Source organism: Electrophorus electricus, chromosome 4 (genome assembly GCF_041902795.1).
Source record: "Electrophorus electricus isolate QZ-2024a chromosome 4, ASM4190279v1, whole genome shotgun sequence".
Lineage (NCBI taxonomy): Eukaryota > Metazoa > Chordata > Actinopteri > Gymnotiformes > Gymnotidae > Electrophorus > Electrophorus electricus.
The window spans coordinates 35,558,665-35,585,503 of record NC_137500.1 but is presented as its reverse complement, the minus strand read 5'-3'; the positions used below and the strand labels follow the sequence as shown (position 1 = coordinate 35,585,503).

At 40.5% G+C, this 26,839-nt stretch overlaps 2 protein-coding genes and 1 non-coding gene across 17 annotated transcripts; 1 reads left to right on the top strand and 2 right to left on the bottom strand.

Moving 5' to 3' along the window:
- The first annotated feature begins 251 nt into the window (after positions 1–251).
- fer1l6 (fer-1 like family member 6) lies at positions 252–14,448 on the top strand. 6 transcript variants are annotated; one of them, XM_081713514.1, is made up of 42 exons: positions 2,105–2,405; positions 2,521–2,603; positions 2,712–2,835; positions 2,931–2,985; positions 3,111–3,242; positions 3,347–3,409; positions 3,500–3,578; positions 3,656–3,812; positions 4,084–4,270; positions 4,416–4,608; positions 4,838–5,166; positions 5,264–5,372; positions 5,488–5,677; positions 5,766–5,886; positions 5,968–6,068; positions 6,171–6,261; positions 6,370–6,489; positions 6,603–6,755; positions 6,928–7,105; positions 7,265–7,389; positions 7,599–7,733; positions 8,042–8,191; positions 8,419–8,517; positions 8,621–8,782; positions 8,924–9,104; positions 9,238–9,356; positions 9,476–9,604; positions 9,699–9,744; positions 9,854–9,898; positions 10,192–10,268; positions 10,374–10,502; positions 10,639–10,770; positions 11,096–11,223; positions 11,331–11,501; positions 11,623–11,777; positions 11,876–12,018; positions 12,775–12,863; positions 12,958–13,056; positions 13,188–13,429; positions 13,586–13,743; positions 13,952–14,052; positions 14,268–14,448. In XM_081713514.1, the coding sequence occupies exons 1-42, from the start codon at positions 2,374–2,376 to the stop codon at positions 14,446–14,448; spliced, it is 5,493 nt and encodes a 1,830-aa protein (XP_081569640.1). In that variant the 5' UTR covers positions 2,105–2,373. The 6 variants fall into 6 exon arrangements, 5 of the variants coding, with proteins under 5 accessions (XP_081569643.1, XP_081569640.1, XP_081569641.1 ...); XM_081713515.1 differs by lacking the exon at positions 9,854–9,898 and having other exon boundaries at positions 2,106–2,405; XM_081713516.1 differs by lacking the exon at positions 2,521–2,603 and having other exon boundaries at positions 2,107–2,405.
- On the bottom strand, positions 13,996–21,099 carry si:ch211-67e16.4 (uncharacterized). 6 transcript variants are annotated; one of them, XM_081713523.1, is made up of 6 exons: positions 20,181–21,099; positions 19,412–19,831; positions 18,292–18,345; positions 17,987–18,086; positions 17,667–17,826; positions 16,996–17,206 (listed from the first exon to the last, which is right to left on the bottom strand). In XM_081713523.1, exons 1-6 carry the CDS (start codon positions 20,776–20,778, stop codon positions 17,141–17,143), a joined length of 1,398 nt encoding a protein of 465 aa, XP_081569649.1. In that variant the 5' UTR covers positions 20,779–21,099; the 3' UTR covers positions 16,996–17,140. The 6 variants fall into 6 exon arrangements, 5 of the variants coding, with proteins under 5 accessions (XP_026867650.2, XP_026867648.2, XP_081569649.1 ...); XM_027011851.3 differs by having other exon boundaries at positions 17,799–17,826; XR_014123432.1 differs by lacking the exons at positions 17,667–17,826; positions 17,987–18,086; positions 18,292–18,345 and adding exons at positions 13,996–14,038; positions 14,361–14,457 and having other exon boundaries at positions 16,736–17,206.
- Positions 21,100–22,698: 1,599 nt separating this feature from the next.
- On the bottom strand, positions 22,699–26,372 carry LOC113578555 (uncharacterized). Of its 5 annotated transcripts, none has more exons than XR_014123428.1 (6): positions 26,225–26,370; positions 24,929–25,237; positions 24,238–24,674; positions 24,093–24,143; positions 23,815–23,962; positions 22,703–23,636 (listed from the first exon to the last, which is right to left on the bottom strand). It is a non-coding gene; the product is annotated as an uncharacterized LOC113578555 (transcript). The 5 variants fall into 5 exon arrangements; XR_014123427.1 differs by having other exon boundaries at positions 22,709–23,636; positions 24,514–24,674; XR_014123429.1 differs by having other exon boundaries at positions 22,699–23,636; positions 24,093–24,674; positions 24,925–25,237; positions 26,225–26,372.
- Positions 26,373–26,839: the final 467 nt, after the last annotated feature.

Here is a 26,839-nt window from a genome sequence, read left to right as displayed (position 1 = left end):
CATATATAAACAAAAACACTGAGTTAGAACTTTAATTAAGGTCATTAAGGTCTAGCACATTGTGCAGTTTTTTTCACTTTCACAAGTGTCCCATCACCAATGATGCATTGTTTTTTCAACCTTATATAGTGTTAAACTCAACATGTCTAAGAACCCACTAATTCAGGAGCTTGGAATTGAATGGAATGGAACTGAATGGGAAAGGTTTTAAAGTTTAAAGCCTCTCTGTATAAATTTAAGTGGTATTGAATTGGTTTTGATTTAATTAGGCTTTGGTGAGGAGGCCAACAGTTGACGTTCAGTTCAAATTAATTAAAATTTTCTTCAACTGTGATTCTACATAAATTCTAATTGTAATTACATAATTTTATGTTAATCAACCTATAATAAACATGGATTAAAATATTCTTACACACACATTGTGTTTTTATTTGGTCTGCGCTTACATATATTTAAACAGACTATAAGATACAACATTCAGCCTGTCAGGTGCTCTGATCTGTCTGTTTACCCTGAGTATATTTGTTCACCTACCAGTTTCTTACATCCTGGTCACACTCAACAAATAGTGTTCTTAGCTAAGAAATGTTATAATATAGCCTACAATATTTGTACCTTAACATAGGTATAGTAATCATTTGTATCACTGTTAACAGATGCATTCATAAAGCAAATGTGGAGTTATTTGTACCTATGGTTAAATATTCATTCATAATTATTGTTAACTGGTACAAATGTAACTTTTGTAATTTTGTTATGTAATGTGACTTTAAAATAGGCCATTTTCTTTGTGGACATCAGTCATAAATGCCGTCATACTAGTGTCAACAACACAGTTACAAGTTTCAGTGCCATATGCTACTTTTATGGTCTTAGGCTACGACTTTATTATTAGGCACACCTTAGTGTGTCAAAGTCTAAAAGAACGGTCAAGAACATGGTTAATAGGCTTCATATTATTCCACTAAAAATAAATATGATTCAAAGAAGCCAAATAGAAAAACTATCATAGAAGGTTGTTTGAAAACATTGCTGATGCTGTTAACTCAAATTTCCACTGCTGATCCTTGATGGATTAAACTGTATATTGTTTTTTCCCAATAACATAAATTGATGCCTTAGAAATCTTGGGCATCATTAGGTACGTTTGGGGGCGGGGCGGATAGCCTAAATAATCATGCATTATTGGTTTAATTCGCCAATAGTTCTCATTCAGTGTTCAGCCGTGCCACCGTGTCTCCAAATTCACAGTATAGCTACGCTGAGTGGCACTAGGACCTGGGAGAGCTGCTGCTGCTGTACAACAGTCCCGAAACCTGAACCCCAATTTGAGTCTGAAAGATTTAATGTTTGGGCAATCTGTGACAGCAGCTTGCTAAAATCTCAATAAGTATGTGTGAGACAGAGGAGCTCTGGGTCAGATAATATTGCGGAAGTCTGTGTGACGTAACCATAAAATTAAAGAAAATACAAAATTTTGATGTCCTAAATGAAATCACATTTCTATGCTAGTGAAAATACCATTAAGATAGCAGAGGAGCTCTAATGACTGATAAACAAATACTAATGTAACATTTCTTAAAAAGCAAACTAAAAACGACTTCTACATGAAACAATTCGACATTTAGGGCAGGTGTTAAAAGATGGCTTGTTCTTTTTCTTGTTTTTTTGTTGTATTCTCCTGGAGGGCTTAGACCCCCATTCACAAATCTATTGATGTCTCTGCCGTTGACTATCGCTCTGCACTGCTTTGCTAAAATCTCAACCAGTGTGTGTTTGTGTTAGCCAGGATCTGTGTCAGAAATGTTCTGAAGACTGCGTAACTTCACCATAAAGGGAAAGAACATACGTACTCTGAATGTCTGTTACAATTATACGAAATGAAACTGACAGAGGAAACCCGACAATCAATGAACAAATAGACATGTTATTTAAAAAGCAAACTAAAAACGACTTTCACATTAAACAATGCAGCGTTTAGGGCAGGTGATCATGGATGGATCGTTTGCATTTTTGCCATTCTCCTGGGGGGCTTAGCCCACTAATCATATAGTGACTGCCCTTTTACATATACTGGGTTTTTGCGTAATGGTAACAGTATTAATGTGTCCACTGCCAGATCATGCGATGCATAGTTTACTTAAGTGCGCACAAACATACCAGTACCACTAAATGCCGCCCGTGTTTATTCATTTACCACAGAAAATCAAACAGACGTTGAAAGGAGGGAGTATTGGTTCCTCTGCTTTGTTTGAAGTAAGTAGGTGCTGGTGAACATCTCATCACACAGATATCTCTTTTATTTTCTGTGACCTGATAGTCCATCAGAAATATTTTCTATTGTGTTAATCATATTTGCTGTGAAGAGAGAGGATGGATAAAGACAAAAACAGCTCCGCACATGGGTAAGACTAGAACTGTTCATAATCTATTTTATCAGTGTTCATTTATGTATGTGTGAGAGAGAAAATAGAAATATTTTAATATTACATATAGCAAATATCATTTCATATTTTCCAGTAAAACTGTATTTGGAATAAAAGTGAAGAAGAAGAAGAAGAAAGACAGTAAGACTTTGGTCTTTGCAAACAAAGGCGCTCAGGGTACGACCTTTAAAGCAAACAAAACAATGTAAAAATGCAGAACGCCAAAATTTCAGACCTACCCTGATACTGCAGTTGCCTGAGGAATTAATCTTTTTAAACCCTTAGATGAATCTGAGATCGAAGCGGCTTCTGATGACCCACCAGTTTTAAACCCTGAAATCCCTGAAGCTCCCAGTGAGCCTGACATATCTGGCTTCTTGGCCTTCAGAAATCCTAGCAATACTAAGAGGTACCAAGTTCTCTTTTATTTTGTCTGCTTTAAAACGTGTTTTACCTACATGGTGTGCACTTATTTGGCTGTTAAACGTTTCATTGGCTTAATAGATCCAGTCCTGTGACCAGGGTTTTGGAAAGTGACAGCAAACCACAGACATTCCAGGTAGAAATATATTTACAGTGAACTTTGACATAGAAAAGAGAGTATATTAGTGTTATACTGTATACATTCTCTGCCTAATGGGGAATTATTAAAGAAACAACTAATTTTGTGACAAATCTCCTAAGATATCCATCAATATCACAGAGGCTAGGGAACTGGTGGGTGAAAACATTGACCCCAGTGTCGTGATTGAAATTGGGGATGAAAAGAAACAAACCTCAGTAAAAGAAGGGACCAATGCACCCTTTTACAATGAGGTGACTATTTCCCTATTGTATACATCCATATCTAAACCTGAGAAGAATTTTTTCTGTGAATGTTTCATATATTGTGTAAAACCATTACTGTTTATTCCCTGCAGTATTTTGTGTTTGACTTCTTTGCCCATCGAGATGGCTTTTTTGACAAAGTCATTAAACTATCGGTAAGTATATAAGTAAAGATAATAATAATTCCTTTTACATATGTTAACAAGATTAGATTTAGTAATGCTTTAAACATGTTCCCCCAAAAGGTGATTCATTCAAAGATCATGAAAAGTTATTGTATTGGGACATTCAAGATCGATGTTGGAACTGTCTACAACCAGCCTGGTGAGTGCTCCCTTATTTAAAGGACACACTTCTGTATTTGATAATGTCTTAGTTATGACTCCTCTCTTGTTTTTCAGGTCATCAGTTTATCAACAAGTGGGCAGGTCTTATTGCTCCCACAGACTATGCCACAGGGGTCAAAGGTCACTTAAAGTGCGACATCTGTGTATCGGGAAAAGGAGATATGTTGCCCCGTTCTCAGAAGTTTTGTGATGCTGAAGAGCAAATAGAAAAGTAATTTTAATTGTGCATTATTATTTTTTGCTTGTTTGTTTAAAGAGTATGAAATAGTAGGTTACGGGGTAAGGAAGATTTAAGTAAGTTATTATAAGTTACTATATTTGTAGTTATTATATTATGGGGTGCTTACACAGTAAGTACTTGCTTGAAACAGTTTGACTCAGTTGACCTCAAGAGTCAACTTACTTTGACTCCCTGGAAAACCTCAAGGTAAACAATACCAAAACACCACCCATCTCCAGTGACCATTCTTGTTTTGACCCAGGAACCCACTACTCCCCGATGGGTTCCCTTCTATGCGACCATGGGCGTGCTATTGCGTGAAAGTTTACAGAGCAGAGGGTCTCCCCAGAATGAACTCCGGCATCATGGCCAATGTCACCAAGGCATTTGTTAGTGACAACACAGCGCTCATAGATCCATATGTGGTGGTGTCTTTCTTTGGCCAGGTGGTAAGTCAGTTTACCAGGCACTATTAGCAGTATTCATCCAAACGAACAGTCCCTTTCTGAGCTCAATTTGTGCAGAGGGCACACAGTATTTTCAAGCAAGGTCTTTATTTTTGTCTCTCTGCCTTGTTCAAATGGCATCCAACAGGGACGGACATCCACGCAGAAGAGTACAGCGGACCCCGTGTGGAATGAACAGGTGGTTTTTAAGGAGATGTTTCCTTCAATGTGCCAGAGGTTGAAGATCCAGGTGCTGGATGAGGGCAGCATGAACGATGTGGCCATCGGGACTCACTACATTGATTTGTGCAGAATCTCCAACGACCAGGATGGAGATAAGGGTACATGTCAATGTTTATGGCATACGTCAGAGATTATTTCTGTTGTTTAAAAAAAAGATGAAAATGTCATTTTCATACAATATATGTAGTATCAAATATTGGTCATGTTACATGCATGTGCTCATTCTTTTCACGCATAATTTTAGATGTTTTCTCAGAAATGCCATAAATTTAATTGGATCTAATTTGATTTTATTGTTTCTCTCTTCTTCTTTTTTTTCTTTCCTAGGTTTCCTCCCCACATTTGGCCCTGCCTGGATCAATATCTATGGCTCTCCCCGCAGTTCCACGATGGATGATACCCAGGAAATGAATGAAGGGTTAGGGGAAGGAGTGGCCTTTCGAGGGAGGATTTACATCGAGCTGGCTGTGGAGATCCTGAGTGGCGGGGCCGAGTCGAAGTCATTGTTCTCCTTAAAGATACCTCTTAAAGATGCCAAGGGAGGGAAATCGCAGCCCAAAGAGCCCAAAGCTGGTGCAGGTGGCCCAGGTGGAGGAGAGGAGGAGAGAGCCAAGGCCCTGGGGGCAATGGTGCTGCCTGTGGAGCCCCCCAAAATGGTGAAGAGCGAATTAAACCCCCCTCTTTTTCTCAACCTTGTCTCATTCCTGCTTCTGCAATATGAGATGGCATTTCATTTGCATTTAATTTGTCTAGGTCAGTGAGGATGACATTGAGAGGTTCCTGCTTTTTGGTGCCATTTTTGAAGCAACCATGATCGACAGGAAGATCGGTGACAAACTCATAAGCTTTGAGTTCACTATTGGTACACATAATTTAATTTATTTTTAAACAGATATTGCAACAGTGTGAGTCTTATTAGCCTTGATCATGTGTTAATACGTTTTATTGCATGCTGAAATGTTACTTTGGGTAACCAGGGAACAATGGCAACTTGATAGACGGTGCTGCTCCGCCGGCTCCCAAGAAAAGAGTCGGGTTTGATCCTGTAAGCCAAGAAGCTAGCTCTGCTACCCCTCTTCTGGACACTCAGCCACCAGTGCCTATCAAGCCCACTCGTGCTGAGAGCACCACTCGAGCAGAGAAGCCTCTTCTTGGAGACGGGATCAGGTAGACTTGCTGTGCTGTACTCCTGTTACAGGATCAAGGTTGCATTCGAAATGATTTTACATGTGGTGTTATTTTCTTGTCTGTCCAGGAACTACTTTTATTTTCCTATTTCAAATCAGAAGCCCTGTGTCCATGTGTGGAGCAGGTGGGAGGATCGCACGTATCGCCTTCACCATTCGAACATGCTGGACAGAATAGCAATCATGTTTGTAAGTCAACACCCTGTTGGTGGGAGTTACGTCATATGACTGATGAGTTGTAAGATTACGACCATGTCATGTCTGACTCAGGAAAAGGGGGTGACCAAAGTGGCAGAGCTAGACAAGCAGATGCATGCAGGAGCAGAACGTCTTATGCGTGCTGTCTTGCAAGAATTTTGCAAAGATATGAGGTGCAGTGAAGCTCACGCGATATGGCCAATGCCTCAGTTAATGTCACAGTCTGTCGTCGTGATATTTGTTTCACTGACACTGCACTAAAAACACACCTCTAGGGAGTTCATTAATTTTGCGGAACAGAAGGTCAAAGGAAACAACCTGACCATGCTGGACAAGAAGAGACTGACTCTGTGCAGTCAGGAGCTGGTGAGCAGTCTGAGTCTCCACGTTTCTTGTTGTGAAATGCAGCTGTGCTTGGTGGATGGGCAGGGTACTAGGGCAGGCCTACTTATATTGTCGCTCCCTCTTCTTCAGGAGAGTATGACAGAGGTAGCAAGAACCATCACTGAGCCCAAGAGAAAAGCCCTGACAGTCAAAGAGATGTTGGTGGAGGCCCGGAAGCTCGTTCAGAGAATCAGGTTCCTGGTTGAAGAGGTCATTTCACAGCTTTCCTTGGCACTCTTCTCTGTGTACACGGTTGCAGAGCTTTGTGTCTCAGTGTCTTTGCACCTTTAAGATTATTGGTTTCTGTCTCACTTTGGCTTCAGCCCCAGCATACATTGCCCGATGTGTTTGTTTGGATGCTTAGTAATAACAAGCGTGTGGCATATGCACGTATCCCTACCCGCAACCTGCTCTACTCTCAGAACTTTGTAGAGCGAGGGAGAGACTGTGGAAAGATCAACACCCTGTTCCTTAAGGTGCCAATCATACATAAAAAATATATCTTAATATATAATGTGACCCAGCTCACTTGCTGCCTCACAAGTGCACTGCAACCTTATGACTGCAAGTTAGCATAAAATAGTTAAAATACATTAGGACACTGAAATGTCGTTTCCGAACTGTAATGCCATGTGATTTCTTGTGCAGCTCCCCGGGAAGCGTGGAGCAGGCTGGACAGTGCAGGCTAAGCTGGATGTGTACCTGTGGCTCGGCCACTCCAGAGAAACCTCCCATATGCTGGAGAACCTCCCAGAAGGCTTTGAGCCTCAGCGGGGATTGTCAGATGAGAGTGGAGTCTCTCCTCCAGAGACCTTACGGTACCAAGGTAAGGACCTGAATTTCCACAGGTTTACCAGATTCAGAAAAGTTGTTTCAGTTTTCAGTGTATTAGTGGACCTGAGGGAAGGGTTGGTCACTAGAGCCCCCTGGTGGCTGAAAGATGCTAATGTAGCTCAGTGATGGTCATGTCCCTTTGTTTCTCCAGAAAAGCATGAGTTCCAGCTGAGAGCTCATATGTACCAGGCACGAGGACTCATTGCAGCAGACAGCACAGGCCTCTCAGACCCCTTCGCCAGGGTGTCATTCCTTTCCAACACCCAATGTACCAGTGTAAGCATATACGTACTCTGAGAAGTGATGTCCTACAGGCTCTTACACATGAAGGAATAACCACACTGACGGTACATTTATTGTAATGCATATTTAGTTTCTTAAAATTGAAAACGGGACATCTTTCTTTCCACATTTACCTGAGGCTGAGCTTCAGAGTGCAGAGAGATCGGAGATCGTGAATGTAACAAACCTCTTGTCTCCATTAGATCATTAACCAGACCCTAACCCCAACCTGGAACCAGATGTTAATGGTGAATAAGGTGACACTGTGCGGAGTGCTCAGGGAGCTGCAACAGGAGCCTCCTCGTGTTGTGATCGAGGTCTACGATGACGATGCTCTGGTGAGGAAAGCGCCGTCCGTTCACTGGGCTTGTTCATACCTTGTCAAATGGATTTTGAAAATCACTTGATTAGTAATTTACAGTTTTTCATGAGAAGAACGTCATTCATGATGGTCTGTCTAAAATTCTAAAATCATCTAGTGCCTTTCTCCAGTTTTGGCAGATCAAAGGGGAGTGCAATATGGCTCGTGTCTTGTGACAGAATAGAATGTTTGCATGTTAATATCACCTGTTATACAGTTGTTGCCCTTTATCTTTACACGTTTTTGTAGACAACACTCTGAAATGCCACTCTATCCCATTCCCAGGGTAAGCCGGAGTACCTGGGCTCCACTCTAGCCATCCCGGTGGTCCAGCTGAATGAGGAGCCATACACCCCCCCTCAGCTGCAGTACAGCCCGCTCTTCTGTGGTAACCTGTCTGGTGGGGACATTCTTGGAGCTTTTGAGCTCATCCAGGTAAGGGCCCAAATAAACAAACTGCTGCCATGCTTTTAGCTGTTAAATGGCATTTCTCCACTCTGGACACAAACGAATGCCAAAGGCTAAAAGAAATGCTCTCAAAGTGTGAAAAGAAGTGTACATTTATCTTGATTATCTTAATATTTCTTTATCATTTGGCACCGTGCCTATGTAGTATTATGTCACATTATTCCTGACTCCATGATGTACACTTGGTTTCCAAGAAAGGAAAACACCCTCTGCCTGCCACAGAGAAACCAGAGGGCCCGATCTACCCTGTGCCTTCATACATCCGTCCTGTGCTCTGCAGGTACAGAATCGAGGTGAGTTTAACATTAACATCCAGGTTTAATGATCTGGGACACTGCATGGTGCTGCTGCCTTTGTGTAGTGCCTAACGGCATGTGGCCTGTGTTTGTGCTTTAGGTTCTGTTCTGGGGTCTGAGGGAGCTGAAGAGGGTTCAGCTGCTCACTGTGGATCGACCGCAGGTCTTCATCGAGTGCGCAGGAAAGGGCGTCAACTCCTCAGTCATCCAAAGTTACAAGAGCAACCCGAACTTCAGCGTGCTCGTGGACTCCTTTGATGTGGTAATGCCGGCCGGAGCAGCAGCAACGTTCTCGTTGTCTTCTGCACCCAGCTGTGGCTGCATGTCTTTGTCCTGGGTTGACATGTTTTGGGGGGGTACTTCTCCTCAGCACTCCAGTGATCTCAGTGTCTCCTCTGTGCAGGAGCTGCCCGAGGACGAGTACCTCCACCCACCTCTCAGCATCACCGTGGTGGACTGGAGAGCCTTCGGAAGGAGCACGCTGGTGGGGACCCACGTCATCAACAACTTGAGCCTGTTCAAGTACACCCCTCCACCTCTGCCCCCTCCCAACCTACAGCCACAGGAGCCCCATGGCAGAGAGAGTAACAGCACTTTATTAACGACTTATCATAACATATCAGCACTTTAAAATCTCAACTTTTCACGTTTATCTGGTGATAGCATGTTTCTGAAACTACTTCGTAACTTTTGTGTTGAATGTGTGATGATTTCTAGCCACGCCACTTCTTGAGCAACAACCCCACACAACAGCACAGTCCAGGGAGGACATTTACATCGACATGGAGCCAGGCCACCCTGTGCCAGTGACTAAGCCACTGCCTCAGGACAAGATGGTGAGTTAAAGAGAGAACACACATATGCAAAAACATACAAAAACACTCGCACACACAAACACACCCACATAACCACATGTATCAGTGCTCCTATATACTCAGTCGTGACCCTTCCTCAGGATAAGGTGTCTAAAAAGAGCATGCGAAGGTCCACAAAAAGGAAGAAACGCACGCCGGCCGATGAGTCTGCAGACAGCGTGATAGACTGGTGGTCTAAGTACTACGCTTCAGTGGAGAAGATTCAGATGGTCAGACCAAACACTTCTCGCCAGTACATTCAGATTTCTGTTCTGTTTCTCTGTATGTAGTCTGAATGTTTATGTGTGACATTTTCATTTGTAGGTAAAACAAAGAGAAGCCAATCCATTTCCTAACCTGTATGAAGCTGGTAAGAGTTCATTAGATCATCACTCAATCGGTCCCTAGGGAACATTTAGAGATGATGCAGTTTAGCAAGTTTTGGCCCCAGACAAATGTTGTAATGTAATGTATTGCAGTACCTCCACTGCAGAACTTGCTCTCAGATGGAATAAACACTATGGGTAAGGCAAGCTGTAGAACATTCACTCTGCATGCTAAACTGTATGCTTTCCTTTTGTGTGGTGGGCAAGAGAACTTACTATAGCCAGACATTAAGATTTCAGCTTGTACTGTACAGCTCTGTGGACCTCACTAGTTTAAAATAATAAGACAGGATGCAAAACATGAGCATACATGCTTTCTCCTAAATGTGTGCTCTGTTTCAGCTAACTCACTCACTAATTTTAACTTAATTTGAAATGTTAACCATAACTTGAAAGGAGATTACCTCTGGTGCTTCTCTCGTACCTTGAAGCTTCAGGACTGAAAGACAAGAAAAAGCAGTTGAACTTCAAGAAACTGACTGAGCAGACCAAAATAGCAACATTACTGGTAATTTTTTTTAAAGTACATCCATCACCACTTTAATCATTAGTCAGGGAGTCTGTGGCTTAATTGATGTAAAATGACCTACGCCATTACTTCTATTCCCTGGAGATATATGACAAAGAGCTGGAAGCAGAGTTTGGCCCTTTTGATGACTGGGTTAAAACCTATGAACTGTACCGTGGCAAGGCAAATGAGCAAGAGGGCTCTAGCGTTGAGAGGTTTATTGGGAAATTCAAGGTGAGCTAATGTTGCATAACAGATATTAAATTTTCTTAAAGTACAACTTTACAATAGCATCACACTGTCACACTGACACATGCTTAGACCAAATTTGAATATATTTTCTGTTCAAACATGAATGTTTCCTCTCCAGGGCGGGTTCTGTTTGTATAAGATGCCAGGCAGTGATGATAAAGGATGTTTGGACTCGGGAGAGTATAAGATAAACCAGGGTGTTCCACCCAACACCGCTGTCAATGTCCTTATTCGAGTATACATTGTTTCTGTAAGTTCCAACCAAACTCATTCATGGACGTAACAATGTCCTCAACAGTTACTTAGCCTACTAAAATAATAGGTATCTCAATAGGCATTTTCTTCTAAAATCTAATTAGTTAGAGATGGTAACTAAGAGTCTCCTCATTCTGTATTGAAAAAAATCATAGATGTCTACATTGTGATAGTTTGCCCTGCTGAGCTGAATTCCACTCTGATAAACCTTACTGTAATCACAAAGTAGCAAGCACAGTATGTCGTGTGTTCTACACCACAAATAATCAGAAAGGGATTGATGAGCTGTGTGTGAAACACTGCTTCAAACGTTCTGTTAGGCCTTCAACCTCCACCCAGCTGATCCGGATGGGAAGGCAGATCCTTACATTGTGCTGAAACTAGGAAAAACAGAAATCAAGGACAGAGACAACTACATCCCAAAACAACTGAATCCAGTGTTTGGCAGGTAGGGATTTGACTACCTAATCAAGAATAAAAGATGTTGCCCCGATGAACATGGGACATTTCTCTAATAGAAGACTTGTGCGAGTGATGCATTTCTCTCATCATCAGGTCCTTTGAAATTCAGGCTTCCTTCCCAAAGGAATCTTTACTGAGCATTCTCATCTATGATTTTGATCTTGTGGGCGGTGATGATCTGATTGGTGAGACGCAAATTGATTTGGAGAACCGCTTCTACAGCAGACACCGCGCTACCTGCGGCCTCTCCGCTGAATATGCTGTGTGAGGATCCCATTCAGTCATCTTCGTGCTGTTCTAAAGATGCCCTTCTTATGTCATTTTCTTTATTTCAAATTCCCCATGACCTCTTTATGTTCTAACAGCCACCCTATTGTTTTGCCAGTGACGGCTACAATGCCTGGAGAGACTCCATTAAGCCGAGTGAACTGCTAGCCAAGCTTTGCAAGGAAAACAGACTTAGTGAACCTCAATTCACTCCTGGAAGAATCACCATTGGTGAAAAAGTCTACACTGGCAAAACCGTCTTTGTTGATGAAGGTGACTGTAATCCCATAAAATAAGCAGACTGATGAAACTGAATGTCCTTAGTTTGTGATGGCTGAGCGTTGGGTGGTTAATGTGCTTTCATATTTCAGATCAAACAGTGGAGTCCTATGAGCATTTGGCTCTGAAGGTACTGCACAGATGGGAAGAAATGCCAGGTGTGGGCTGCAAGCTGGTGCCCGAGCACATTGAGACCCGCGCTCTCTATATAAAGGAAAAGCCTGGCATAGACCAGGTGATTCTTATCTGTATTGAGCTAATTCATGAGTCTCCTTTGAATTGCCATAGGGCGATGTGTGCCTAACCCTCAAGTTTCTACTTACTACTATGCTGTACTCAAATCCCTCATTATGGGTTTAGAAACCAAAGTGCCATTAAATACAGGTTATTAATGTTCCTCAACAAGGTGAAGACCCCGTCACAGAGCATTCTGTTCAATTATGAAAAGTTATAATACATATATGAGCTGTAATACATATATCTACAAAGCTTACATATTCCTTTAAATAGATACATCTAAGTATCAGAGGTATTCAGAGCTAGCACTCAGGTGTGACAACAAAGTGGCCAACCAATTACATCAATCATTTAATTAACTACAAGGAATTACAAAATCCAGGACCGGATTTGGATTTGAGGTAGATTTGAGTATCACTTCTATATATGATTCTTGGATCCGATTCTTCTTCAGTGGAGAACAGAGGATAGACTTTAAATCATAGTGGTCTTACAAATTATATTAAGCTGCATTACAGCTTGAGCTCTCTTGGAGACAGCCTAAGTATTTATGATCTCAGGAGTGCCATATTTCATAGAATATCTAGACTAACTGAGCCATTATCAGAGTCTGATTAATCAGATGAATGAAATAAATAATGCAGGAATGATTCACATTGATCTCAATGTAATGTTGATCATCAGATGGTGCCTGAGCTACATAAATAATTCAGAGCTGAAGATTGGTGTGTGTGTGTGTGTGTGTAAATTTTAGGGTCAGTTGCTGATGTGGGTAGATATGTTTCCTATGGACATGCCTCATCCCGGACCTCCTGTGGACATTTCTCCTCGCAAACCTAAAGGGTAATGTTACATATTTACTAAGAAATAAGCCACATCCTTAACAATATCTCTGAGCTCTGGAGTCACTGATGTCCTTTATTTTTGACTTACCAAGGTATGAACTAAGGATCATAATCTGGAACACAGAAGATGTCATTTTGGAAGACACCAATTTCATAACAGGGCAACAGTCGAGTGACATCTACATTAAAGGGTAAATGGGCACTCATGCTACTTACGCTTCTGAGCTCACCTGTCTGTATACATTCCCGTATACTGATGCACCTCTGAGAATAAACAGGTGCAGAGATGTGGCCTGCATCTTACTGTCACCTGTGTCCTCAGGTGGCTAAAGGGTATGGAAGACGATGGCCAGGAAACAGACGTTCATTACAACTCACTGACTGGCGAGGGTAACTTCAACTGGCGGTTCGTGTTCCCCTTCCACTATCTTCCAGCTGAGAAGGTGGTGGTGGTCAGTAAACGAGAGAACATCTTCTCCTTGGACAAGACCGAGCAGAAACTGCCTGCGGTCTTAGTTTTGCAGGTGTGGGACTTTGAGAGGCTGTCTTCAGATGATTTCTTGGGTATGATGCACTAAACCATACTACGTATTTATGTACTTGCCATCAGAAAAGGTTCGCCAGACTGGTCTGTTTCCAGTTCTATAAAAAATATGATGCCTGTATTAAATGTATGAAGTTTTCTAATATAAAGTTCATGTGTGTATTTGGTTCCTCCAGGCTCGGTAGAGCTGGACCTCCACGGGTTCCCCCGTGGTGCCAAAACAGCGAAAGATTGTAAGATGGAGATGCTAAAGGACAACAGTGAGTACATCTCCATCTTCCAGCAAAAACGCTCAAAGGGCTGGTGGCCTTTTGTGAAAGCCGAGGAACTCACGGTACGTGAACCTCTTTTTCAAAGTGCTTAATTCTATTCTGGTTAAATCTGCGGTTTAATTTAAAAGTGATTGTTCTGAATGCTTTTATCAGGTAACAGTTTCTAAGGTTGTGCACTGGTTAGAAAATTGAGGTCTAATGTTATCACCACTGTACATTGTTGAAAGGAGTTCAACTGATTTTAATTTCATTTCAACTGATTCGGTGTAGGGGAAAGTTGAGGCTGAATTCCATCTGGTGACGGCCGAGGAAGCGGAGAAGAACCCAGTTGGTCGAGCACGCAAGGAGCCAGAACCACTAGAAAAGCCAAAGTAAGATTAATGCTGCAGTCACATCCACATATGATGTATTTCTATGGAAACATTAGCTTGAAAAGGTGATTCCTATAACATCAGTGTTAATGGGGTTTTTTTTCTTATTGAGGTCTAGCAAATACATTTTTACATACTTTACAGAGATTAAAGAGGACGTTTCTACACAGTTGTTAGAAATTGTTTTTTTGTTGTTGTTGTTTTTTTAATTCTAGTCGACCAGATACCACCTTTTCCTGGTTCGTGAACCCCTTTAAGTGTTTCTTCCATCTGATCTGGAAGAACTACAAGAAGTACATTATAATTGCCTTTGTGCTGCTGATCTTAGCTCTGTTCCTGGTCTTACTCTTCTACACCATGCCTGCGGCGATCAGCAACAGGATTGTCAATGGCTGAGCCATCATTCTAGAGAAAGAGTGGGATTACCAACATAATAAGCGGATCTAATTAAAACACTAATGAATTAGTCCAAATGATCTTACTCACACAATCAAGCTCCAGATTTTACTGTGCTAAATATATGAATGTAAGGCCAAGATGTTATAAAAATGGAATTACATTTATATGGTTTAACTGTTTATTACAAGATTGCTATCTAAATGCATGCACAAATATTTCCATTGGAAATATTAACTGGAAAATAGGGTGTTTTATTAATAATTTATTGATATAATTAGTGAAGGTTTTTAAGAAGTATAATAACTAACAATGTTTTTTAAACACACTGATAGTGTTTTCAATAAAAGACCTGAAATCAACACTAGAAATCATCTTCATGAATCACTACTTTGAATCTCTTGTCTAAATTTAAGCTTTTACAGATATCCATCATTCATCCTCATCTGCTACTATCAAAAAAAGGCCAGTGTTATTAGAACACACAACACTCAGTGAATATTAACTCAAAAAAAAAAAAAAAAGTGATTAGTTTTTCAGTTATTCACTTTAACTGTTCTCCAGTTCAAATCCCTGTCATTTTCTGTGGCTGCCTTAACAGATTGCGTAGGCTGGAGACGCTTAGTTCAGTGCATGTGTACGGTGTGTCCCTTTAGCTATGCAGCAGTACTGAGCACCCAGGTGTGCTTGGAGGAGAATAATTATGTCCCCTCTTGTGACTCCGTGCATGTACAATATATTGCCAAAAGTATTTACTCACCCATCCAAATAATTGAATTCAGGTGTTCCAATCACTTCCATGGCCACAGGTGTATAAAGCCAAGCACCTAGGCATGCAGACTGTTTCTATAAACATTTGTGAAAGAATGGGTCGCTCTCAGGAGCTCAGTGAATTCCAGTGTGGTACCGTGATAGGATGCCACCTATGCAACAAGTCCAGTTGTGAAATTTCCTCGCTACAAAATATTCCAGTCAACTGTCAGTGGAATTATAACAAAGCCATTAGGAACGACAGCAACTCAGCCACGAAGTGGTAGGCCATGTAAATTGACAGAGCGGGGTCAGCAGATGCTGAGGTACATTGTGCGCAGAGGTCCCCAACTTTCTGTACAGTCAATCGCTACAGGCCTCCAAACTTCATTTGGCCTTTCGATTAGCTCAAGAACAGTGTGTAGAGTTTCATGGAATGGGTTTACATGGCCAAGCAACTGCTTTCAAGCCTTACAACACCAAGCGCAATGCAAAATGTCGAATGCAGTGGTGTAAAACACGCCGCTCGTGGACTCTAGAGCAGTGGAGATGTGGTCTCTGGAGTAACGCATGGCAATCCGATGTAGGAGTCTGCGTTTGGCGGTTGCCAGGAGAATGGTACTTGTCTGACTGCATTTTGCCAAGTGTAAAGTTTGGTGGAGGGTTATGATTATGATGTGGGGTTATTTTTCAGGAGTTTGGCTTGGCCCCTTAATTCCAGTGAAAGGAACTACTAATGCTTCAGCAAACCAAGAGATTTTGGACAATTTCATGCTCCCAACTTTGTGGGAGCAATTTGGGGATGGCCCCTTCCTGTTCCAACATGACTGTGCACCAGTGCATAAAGCAAGGTCCATAAAGCCATGGATGAGTGTGTTTGGTGTGGAAGAACTTGACTAGCCTGCACAGAGTCCTGACCTCATCCTGATAGAACACCTTTTGGATGAATTAAAGCGGAGACTGCGAGCCAGGCCTTCTCATCCAACATCTGACCTCACAAATGTGCTTCTGGAAGAATGGTCAAAAATTCCCATAAACACACTACTAAACTTTGTGGAAAGCCTTCCCAGAAGATCTAAAGCTGCAACGGGCAACATCATATTAAACCCTATGGATTAAGATTGGGATGTTACTCAAGTTCATATGCATGCAAAGTCAGACGAGCAAATACTTTTGGCAATATAGTGTAGTTCTCCTAATGGAGATAAGACGGTCGCTCCATGAAGAACAGTGATCCAGCCATCTTAACCTTTCCAGTAGGAACAGGGCTCTTTGCATTCCCAACAGCTTCAATCACTGCAACTTGTGTTGTATGCAGGGTTATTTAAAGACATGCCCCCGTATGAGCCAGTATTATCTTACTAATGCATAAGACTCATTACCATTCCTCTTTTGAAATAGAAAAAAAAACCCCAAAAACAATTTTCACACACTGCAAAATACATAAGTATGTCATAAATAAATTTTCACTGTCACAAACTCATGTATACATCACGCCCCATCACTGGCACTGGAAATCTCTGCTACGGGAACGTACTGGATCCAGGCTGCATTTGCCCCTCTGCCATGCTGAGTCTCTGCGCCACGAGGAGAGGCCCGGATCCCACCTGCAGTGGCAAGGAGGACGGCCCAGCATCGCCTTGGGCCCTGCCCAAGCTGAAGCTCCCCTGCTGGGTGGCCACTCCTCCCTGCCTCCGAACAGTGGGCTGTGCGCAGAGCGTCTGCACTGGCGGCCCGCTCAGCTGCGCTGCCTGGGACATGAGGCAGGCCTGGAGCTTGCGCTTGGCTCGCCAGCGCGCCACCCGCAGGCGGGTCTTTTCCCTGCGCTCCTTCACCAGGTCAGCCAGCAGGGCCTGGGGCAGCGTCTGCTCCAACTCGCGCCTCCGCGTCTCGCTTCGCCTCCGCACCTCCGTCCGCTTGCGCTTGTACTCCTCGTACATGTTCAGGTCCTTGGCCCACACACAGCCCTGCCGCTGGCTGCTGGCCATGGCCAGTTGGGACTCGCCATCTGAAAATCAGATTGAGAGAGAGGAGGAGTGTGAGAGAGGATCCCTTGTTAATTAGTTCCTGTACACAGGGTGTACTACCTTTCATCTAGAAAGACACTGGACACTCCAGAAATATTCAGTACTACTGTAAATCCTTCTGTGCTTCATCTCTAATGGATACACAGTAGACTTGCAGTTAACACTAGACAAATGATAATTATCCATTTCTGTCCAAAGTAATATATGTATATAAAATCAGACACAGTAAACGTCTGTCCAGATATAATGGATTTAATTGAAGAAAAAAAAAAAAGTCACAATAAAATATGGTATATTCTGGACATAATGTGACTAGGAAACCTAAAACAATTTAATACATTATTTAGTTGCCTGCTAAAACACAAACTATTGTCTGTACAAATCAAGGTCTTAAAAGGTTAATCCACTTCCAGGCAGCAGCAGTGAAATGTAAGTACTGACAGATAACACTAGTGAAACTTGAGCCTGAACATTCATCATTTTTTCCCTTCTCCTCTGCCGCTGTTTGGCTGCTAGCCACGTCTCCCGCAGTTTTAACCTCTTTTCCATGGGAAGAGAGATACTGGACTTTACCCCTTCTTGTGCCTTTTTTTCCCGATACCTGAAGAGGGAATAAAACGTCACAAGTTTAATTTTTATTTCTTTTTAAAATGATATTTATTGGTTTTCAAAAATTAACATTTACATTAAAAAGTTCAGAACTATGAAATAATAGTGATAATGAAGTGCTGAGAATCTTCCACTCAGACGAAATGGTAAACCTTCGCCTCCTTTCTTCCAGCATGGCTGCCCGTCTCACAGGATCAGCATTTATTCTCTCTCTGTATCGTCTGGTTTTCTCTGCGTTGGTCAATGGATTCTCTAAAAACAAGTGTGGTGCAGTCTTATTTATTTATTTAGAACAATACCCACTCAGTATTAGTAGAACATAGACAGGCCTATGTGTATTTTCTAACAGATAACTTTAAATATACTAATCTAAAAACAGTATTTTACTAGTGCTGAATTCTAAAAACAGCCGCAGTATCCTAGAAGAAAACGATTCAGAATACTGAGTCACACTCACCTCCATTACTTCCTCTGGTCCTGAACTCCTTAAACTTCCTGGTTACATGGAGACCTCAAACCAGCAAGAGTCTTCATGTCAGTGCCCGTTTATAAATGAAGGTTTCACATCGCATCATATAAAATTGTTTATGAGGGAATGAGCCAATCATCTGGATAATAAATGACCTAGTTTATGGACTGGATTATGTTATGCATTTCAAAATAAAGTATTCCCAACCAATAGCTTTTTTAATTAACCCAACGTGAAAAATGCATTTATTTACTTATTACTTAATACATTTTGATTCTTTTTTTTCTGGCCTTCACATTTTTTTCAATATTTTCTGATATGTCTGAGATTTGGAGAAATATTTATCTTGGAGTTTTGATATATAATTGACAGTAATTAGTACCATTCACTTTTAAATGTCACCATGTTTTAGTTCCTAATAGACCTTATTTGCTTTTAACACTGATTGTGTAAAATATTGGAATACTTCGTCTCCCCATCCAAACACCTCTTGGGATTCATATTTTTAGAATGCTAAAATTAGGCTAAATTCAAACAAAACAGTTTTCTTCTGGTTCTGTTTCCAAAGCTCTGCATGTCTATTGGAACAAAAATGATGTTGCAGGCCAAAACCTTATTTCAAAACTGGTTCAAAATGTCTCTAGTGCATTAGGCAATATTTTCGTATTGATTTCATGTAATAACTTTTTGAATGGATTTTTGAGACTTGATCACTTCATACCCCTGGGTTGTGTGCACAGTGTGATTGTGAAAAATTTTGATGTGGTAAGCTTCTCTTGAATAATCCATTACTCTTCAGAACAATGCTTCTTCAATATCCGCTTACTTCACAAGGTACAAATTGTGTAGAAATTTTGAAAAATTGGTAACATTCCTCTTTGATTGCTCAGTTAGTTTGTATAACCTAATAAATGCACTCACTTGACTAACATCTCAATAACAACAACAGCAGCAACAACAACGAGAGAGGACCAGGTGCACAAATGATCATCAAATGTTTACATATGAATAACTGGTTCAAAATGGACTCAAAGAATCCTGTAATAAGCAGGCAATTGTGAAAAGCAATGATTACGAGGCGACGAGCAAATGCTCAGCTCCAACTCACATGTGATCGGGTCCACACTCATGAAGGCTGCTTCACTGATGGGAGGGCATGAAATCTGGTGACACTGCTGGGTCACAGGCAGTTCCAGGGAGAAGCTGGGCCCTCCTTCTGCTGCGTGCTGAGAGAGCTCCAGCCTGGGACAATCCGAGGAGGACGAGTTGACCACTTCTGCCGGCTCCTCCTTCACCTGGACTATTTCCACTTCAGCTTCCTCTTGTTTGACCTTGAAAGGAGACCCTTCACAGTCTGCTGCGGTCGTGCTGAATATCTCCCTTGGATTGGCTGCAGGGAGGAGGCTGGAGTCTAGTGGGTCAGTGTGTTCCACCTCTGAAGAAGATGGAGGTGTCTGACCCCACAAAGGATCGCTGCTCTCTGCCACCAAGCCTCTGCTTCCCATCACAGTGGCATTTGCTGTTTCTGCTATAAATTACACATGCGCGGGCATACAAACACACAAGTGCACACACACGCATGTACAAATCTTTAGTTTTTCATGTGCAAAACAGTCAACCTAATTCCACCTAACTTTAAACACTGATGATGACTGTTGACCCAAAGTATGTATATTTATGTATGCGTGTGTGTAATATATACATATACACACACACACACACACACACACACACACACACATATACGTACACACACATACATACATACACACACATACATACATACATACACATACATACATACATACACATACATACATACATACACACACACACACACACACACACACACACACACACACACAGATATTTCATACCTTTCACTGATCCCAAATGCATTTTTGATACTTGATCTTCGTTGCCAATCTCAGGACTTGTGTAGCTCTCGTTTGGGATGGGTTCTTGTATCACATTTTGAGATTTGGGCACGTTTATCTGGTTTTCCCACGCTGGCTCGTCAGCGAGCCCGGTCTCGGCGTTACGCGGTTTCGGCACAGGGCTCTGAGCTTCACAAGCTGCCCCAACATTAGCTGAAGTTCTTCTCGGCTGCGTTCCCAGAGCAGGTGCGACGTCTCTGGCGTGGCTCACACCGACATGTCGCGTCGAGGAGGCGTCAAACTGAGTGAGCGTATGTCTGTGATTGGTGAATGTCTGTCTGTCGTGCTTAGCTTTCGCGGTCAGGGCGTTAACATACTTCCTCATGGACTTCATTTGACATCGCGACATCTCTAACATGTTTCTTATATTCTCGTTCTCTCGCTCTTTGGCCGTCATTTCCCTCCTGAACTCCTCAAACTTGACACTGACCACCCGGATCATCTCTCCCAGCACCGTCTCCACGGCCGCGTTCACTGCCTTTTCAATGACAACTCCCATTTGGCCTCTCATAAGAGAAATTGTTAAATTTACATCCATTGTAAATATTTGAAGATATAACAGCTGTAGCCTATCTTAGACTAAAAAGGCCGCAGAAATGTCTACACTGAGCGTTACTAGCTAGTTAGCTCTCGAGCTAAAGCTGTAGATATGCTAGATAGCTGTTTTCTTTTGCCTAGCTAGCTTGCTAGCAGCCTTCTTTAACGTGGCGCCAGAGTACCCTTTTTTTACTTTCGGCGTTAAATTCAGTCATGTGTACACGACTAAGGCCAAATACCTGTCTGAAAAGGAACTGCCAAGTCCTTGTTGTCTAGGTGCCACAAGCCAAGAAAACAAAACAATAAAGACCGGACGTAATCCACTTCCGTTTCCTTCTTTCTCGTGTTCAAGAGCGCGATAAATTTAGCGCAGAAAGGCATTCAACTGCCATCTACTGGACACAATGAGCAACGTCGGCTGGGAGCTTTCCTAGCATGAACTAGTTGGGACATATTTGTTCTTATTTGTTTTGATACTATGATATTTGATCATCCATTTCGGAACAGCCCGAGACAGAACTGTGTGAATTGATCTTTTTCTTTATATCCTTGTCTTTGTTAATATTTATTGATGCACAATTATGTGTTATGAACAAGTATAATATCTCAATCCCTGGTGGCAAATCTAACTGACTGAATCAAGATCAACCATTCTGAGGAATGTTTTCAGATCTAAGACCTAGTATATTTAACAGCATGTGGTGCACCAGATATAGTAGGTTACTAGATGGATTATCTGTTGGTCTATAAAAAAATAAAGATTATATTTCACCTGAAGACTGAAACTAAATATAGGTTGAAATAATTCCCACTAAGATACAGTGGTTGTACAATAGATAGTGTTTAATCATTATAATGGTATTAGCCTTAGAAACACAGACACTGCAAAATTTCACATAACCCAACAGATACTTATTTAAAAAATTGTGCAGATCAGTATTTTAATGATTTCAGTATTCTGCAAGATACATTGCCATTGCAAGTTATTTATTTTTGTATTTACTTATTTTATGTTTATTTTGCAGCCCTATTACAACTAGACAACCCAACTGCAAATGGACTTGCCAAGGATAATGTCCAGTATCTGTGAAGCATCTGTGAAAAAGATCTTGTGAATGATTAACACAGACATTTAATGCTCAGGTTGACAAAGTATTAATATGCATAATGTGTCTTAAGCCTCGCCGCTTAACCTGTCTGAAGAACATAAATACCAGCTCTCAGTTATCTGATGGTGTAACAGTACCTATATTTCTCTCAACATTAATTCGTAAGTTTGGTGTCACCCCATCCTCTTCCTCTGAGGGTGAGGATCTTAAAGTTCATCACTTGCCTTCATGATCTTCTCCAGGATCTGTACTTTGTGAAATATTTATAAATGATATTATGCTGTGGATTCAAGTACCAATCTGGGGTTGGCGACAGGCACCAGTGCTGATAGGGTTACCAGAATCTTACCTCTGGCCAGCAAAAAAAAGGAAGAGTAGGATCATGTATTATTATTATTATTATTATTATTATTATTATTATTATTATTATTATTATTATTATATTACTACTACTAATAAAAATAATAATAACTTAAGGTTTTTGATAATGTTCTCTGTTTTACATTTTATATTTTACTTCTGTAGTAAAACATAAAAAGTATTTACTGATTGTGAAGTAGTCCTTGCATGAGTAATTGAACATCATTTAAAAGCGTTTTGATTGAGAGATCAAATGTCAATAAACACCATAGTTATTGAAAATGAGAGATATTTTTTACTTTAAAAAAAAAAATCCTTGTTAGTGTTGTATGATTCCATGTCTGAACTCCCTTTCAGGTGCATAACAGAATTCCAGGAAAGCATTTAATTGGAAAAACAATTTTCTGAATGACCACACGGTGGCTTGGTTACACTGGAAACACGTCACAGGGAACTTCATCCTTGTTTATTTTATTTATTTAGTAATTAAACCTTAAATTTTCTTGATAGTGTGAATAATTCTTAGTAGAGTGCTTATAGTATATAAGAAATTTTTGGTCTGAGCACCTTTTTTGAAAAAAGTCGCCATTCTGCTGAGATGGCTTTTGAATGCAAGAAAGAGGAATTATTAGAGAACAAAGGATGTGGTTTTTGGTTGAAGGTTATGATTTCATTAAGACACCACATGTGTTCGCTTTTTTGCACAAGTTTGTATTCTCAGCGGAATCTACTGAGCTCTTATAGCGGAAAAAAACCCCAACAATTATATGATGATTTACAGGAATGCTGACATATGCCCTTTGGCATAGATGTATATAGGTATAGGTGTATAAAGAGGAAACATTTTAGACAATTTAAGACACATTAAATAGCATACATTTACTAAAACAATCAACACAAAGAAATGGTTACATGAAATATGTAGGAGAAACATAATTAAACATTTTGGCTTTTTTCAGCCTGAATTAATTAAATATTGTCTATCACCACAATACTACTTTTCCTAGATTTTACTGCACATTGTTGTTAGTTCAGCTATCATAAGGCTTGTCTCTGTGTGTACAAGGTCTGGATATGCTAGTTAGCCAACATTAGTGCAGACAATTGCGGCCATTGTTTCCATCACAGAATGTTACGCATTGAATCACAGAACTTTATCACATTACAGTGAAGTGATATTGTTTTACCATATCACATCATAAGAACAGAACACGTTATTGCAGCTAAATAATAAAGAGTATTTTTTAGATTTGTAAAAATACAGGAAAATACAAAATGTCCAACATGTGTCCATCTGGTTGTCTGACATGATGTCCGGCACATTAGGCATGATGATGCCCAAAATGGATTTGATTTGGGAAAAAAGGATAGCAAATCAGAAACCATAAACCTGTTAGCAGAGTAGGAACATTAGAAAAGGAACAGTAATAAGACGTAGCCTTATAATACCTTTAAAAAGTGTGCTTTTGGAAGCAAACTATCAAAAGTTCACTGTAATTTTTCGTTCCTGTAATTGTTTTAAGAAGCGTCTTTTTGTGTGAATAGCCAGTATTAAACTTGATGCTCACATGTGCAAATGAATCACTTGGTAAATCCGACAGGACTGTGGTGATGTGAGTTATGGCTCGTGTCACGGCTGGAGCCCGGCTGAAGTTGCACCACACGCATGTCCATGTACTCGGCATTCTTGTCTGGAACTTGGCATCTCACATTCCTCTGAAAAAGGTCAGTATCTTAGACTCTAATCAATTATATTTGTGTTCAGCCCAGTGGTAAAAGAACAACAGTCTCCAGCACACTTCTGTGATCAGTAGCTTCTCACAACTTTTCACAACTTTTGTCTTACCTGCATTGGAACATATGTCAGTGTGTCATACAGATCTTCAGACATTTTGATCTGGAGTTATAGACAAAAAGACATGGAAAGGCTGGAACTTTAAATAGAATTAATGATCAACACTTGGGATTAATAAGATCTTAAGGGTCCTTACCATTATGGCAATTAGCTGACACTTTTATCCAAAGCGACTTACAATTATGACTGAGTACAATGTGAGCAATTGAGGGTTAAGGGTCTTGCTCAGGGGCCCAACAATGGTAACTTGGCAGTGGGGGGCTTGAACCAGCAACCTTCAGATTACACATCAACTACCATAACCACTGGGTCCAATTTAATTCTATTGATTAAGTACAATAGATTTGAACGATGGCATAAAACACTCATAGGAACCACTCAATCAGAGGAAGAGAAAAGATTACTGAATTACCCTTAGTCTGACATAGAGAATGGTAACTGTCAGACTATAGAGACACAACAAAATCGCTAGTCCAATCAGAGCCCAGGTGACCCGGACAGGAAGGCTGAAAAAGCCATGAGAGAGGCAAGCATTTCCAGGGTCCGTCGCCTGTGTATCAGGAACATGGCACCCTTCAAAACAAAATGCAAAAACAATGATTTAACTCTGTTTTCCTCAAAATAACTGCAGTAATCATTTTAACAAGTTGTAGTTTCAATAAATGTGTACACTTAGATAATATTGTCCTTTAATTTGTTTATTAAACTACACAAGTCTCATTATAAGTCCAAGGAGATTCAGATGGATCTTCACAGTTAGTTTTATATTGTTCAAGTTGTTCAAAAATTGCTTTGATTCTGGAATCATCATGAATCAGCTCACCTACCTGAATTCAACGTTAATTCTTCGCTCTCTCTAATAATGACTGGAGCCGGGCTGCTTCTGTAAACCTCACATATATACACTGAGGATTTTGGTGTGGAAGTTGTATTCTTCAATGTAAATTTGAACTGGTTCCCATCTTGAGACAAATCACATGTTTGTCTGCTGCGCATATCACAAATGATTCTCTTCTCAATCAGCCTGGCCTGAACTTTCCATTCTGTCTTTCCATCATGCTGACATGTGATATTGGGCCAGAAAATATTATCCACACTGTACTGCTGATGTGTATTCACACAGAGTTCACTGCACACTGATAAAAGCAAACCAAAAAAGTTAATTTAGATTAAAAGTAGCAGTAAAGTAACTTTACTTAAGAAGTGTTACTTTATTTGTACTTTGTACTATCTGGAAAGTAAAAAATACTGTCATAGGCCTACACGATGCATGTTCAGTGAGGTTCAAGTAAAAAGTAATTAATTCATTAATTCATTCATTTATTACATCCCATACTCAACATTCAAGGCTTCTCAACAGGTTTTGGTCAATTCTTAATTTGTGCCCTTGTCCTGGTATTATTGCACAGTATTTTGTTATGGCCCTGTTAGCTTATTCCTGTGGCTTTAGTTATTTATTTATTTGTTTGTTTATTTATTGACATAGGCTCAAGCTCATGTGGACTGCTAGTCAATTATGTTGTGCTACGTAGAGCGAGCTGCCTAACGTTGATGGTTTTTCCTTCCAAAACCGGACTACATTGACAATAACAGTGAGAGAACAGAGTTCTTCACTGTTAAGTGTCAGTCACTGTTACGTAAAACATTCAAGTCAAATTGCAATTGAAAAATGAAATGTAAACATGAACATATAGCGGAACTGTGAGTTTCAAAACCACCCACTATTTATTAGGATGATGCTAATACAGTCTTTTTATTTACACATACAATAAAGTTATTCAGTCTGGATATAATATGACACAGTTTATGCTCACATCATGCTAATTCAGGGCAACAACAAAACAAGACATTAAAACGCTCAACTTCAAAATGCCACGCAGCATATAAAAACCATAATTAAATACATTTTACTGTTACAGTTCTGTTCTCTAAGTCTACTTCATGTACCTCTAAAAAATTCTTATCACAGAAGAGAAACATCGTAGCACTCCTGTCTGAACAGTCGCTATCCACAATGAAATGTTTATTCTACCAGTTTATAAGTTTGTTTCTCCACACACAAAAACAGACACAAAAAGTACTAAAAGTGAAAGGAATACGCCATTTGGTTCGTTGCCACTTACCATCCTGAAGTTCAAATGAAAGGCTTAGTACGAGGATAAAGAACTTGTGAGACATGTCACCGTGATTGAGGACGTCCTGTGTGTGAGTGTGTAAATGTGTGTACGTGTGGGGTAAACTAGGCTGAAAAGCTGCCATGCATTCTGACTGAAGTAAAAAAAAAAAACAAAAAAAAAAAACAAAAAAAACAACAGCAAAACAAAGCAGGAAATTGCTGCGCTGATGTCAGTGACAGATAAGTTGTACCTCGACATATTGCACATGTTAGTGCTAATTAAAAATAATAAAAAAGATGTTATTGTGGCAAACATGCAACATCGATCATTTTGTCAATTCATTTATGTTCATGGTTATATAAATAAATATCCATATTTTCTGTCTGGCAATTGGTAGACATGCGTGGGAGGCTTTTTTGAAATAGATAATGGGTGGAAGGAAATTACATGAATTACAAGACTGCCATTTCTAACACCTACACCTACATTTCCTACATGTCCTCCTCAAAAACAATAATGTAGTTTCACCTTTAGTGAATACATTTAAAGTGCTGTGCAAAAACAATGGGACTGTGAAATAAATTGTTGCCTGAAATAAGTTACCTTTGTTAGATGTCCACT

What these genes read in the sequence shown, in the direction of transcription:
- fer1l6 (XM_081713514.1), top strand. Translation starts at nt 2,374, where the DNA reads ATGGATAAAGACAAAAACAGCTCCGCACATGG. An exon ending in TCAACACCCTGTTCCTTAAG is followed by an intron (nt 6,756 to 6,927) that starts GTGCCAATCATA and finishes TTTCTTGTGCAG; the next exon opens with CTCCCCGGGAAGCGTGGAGC. An exon ending in GAACCACTAGAAAAGCCAAA is followed by an intron (nt 14,053 to 14,267) that starts GTAAGATTAATG and finishes TTTTAATTCTAG; the next exon opens with TCGACCAGATACCACCTTTT.
- si:ch211-67e16.4 (XM_027011847.3), bottom strand. Translation starts at nt 20,778, where the DNA reads ATGGATGTAAATTTAACAATTTCTCTTATGAGAGGCCAAATGGGAGTT. An exon ending in GCATTTGGGATCAGTGAAAG is followed by an intron (nt 19,832 to 20,180) that starts GTATGAAATATC and finishes TGTAATTTATAG; the next exon opens with CAGAAACAGCAAATGCCACT. An exon ending in GAGTGTGGACCCGATCACAT is followed by an intron (nt 17,207 to 19,411) that starts GTGAGTTGGAGC and finishes TCTGATTTTCAG; the next exon opens with ATGGCGAGTCCCAACTGGCC.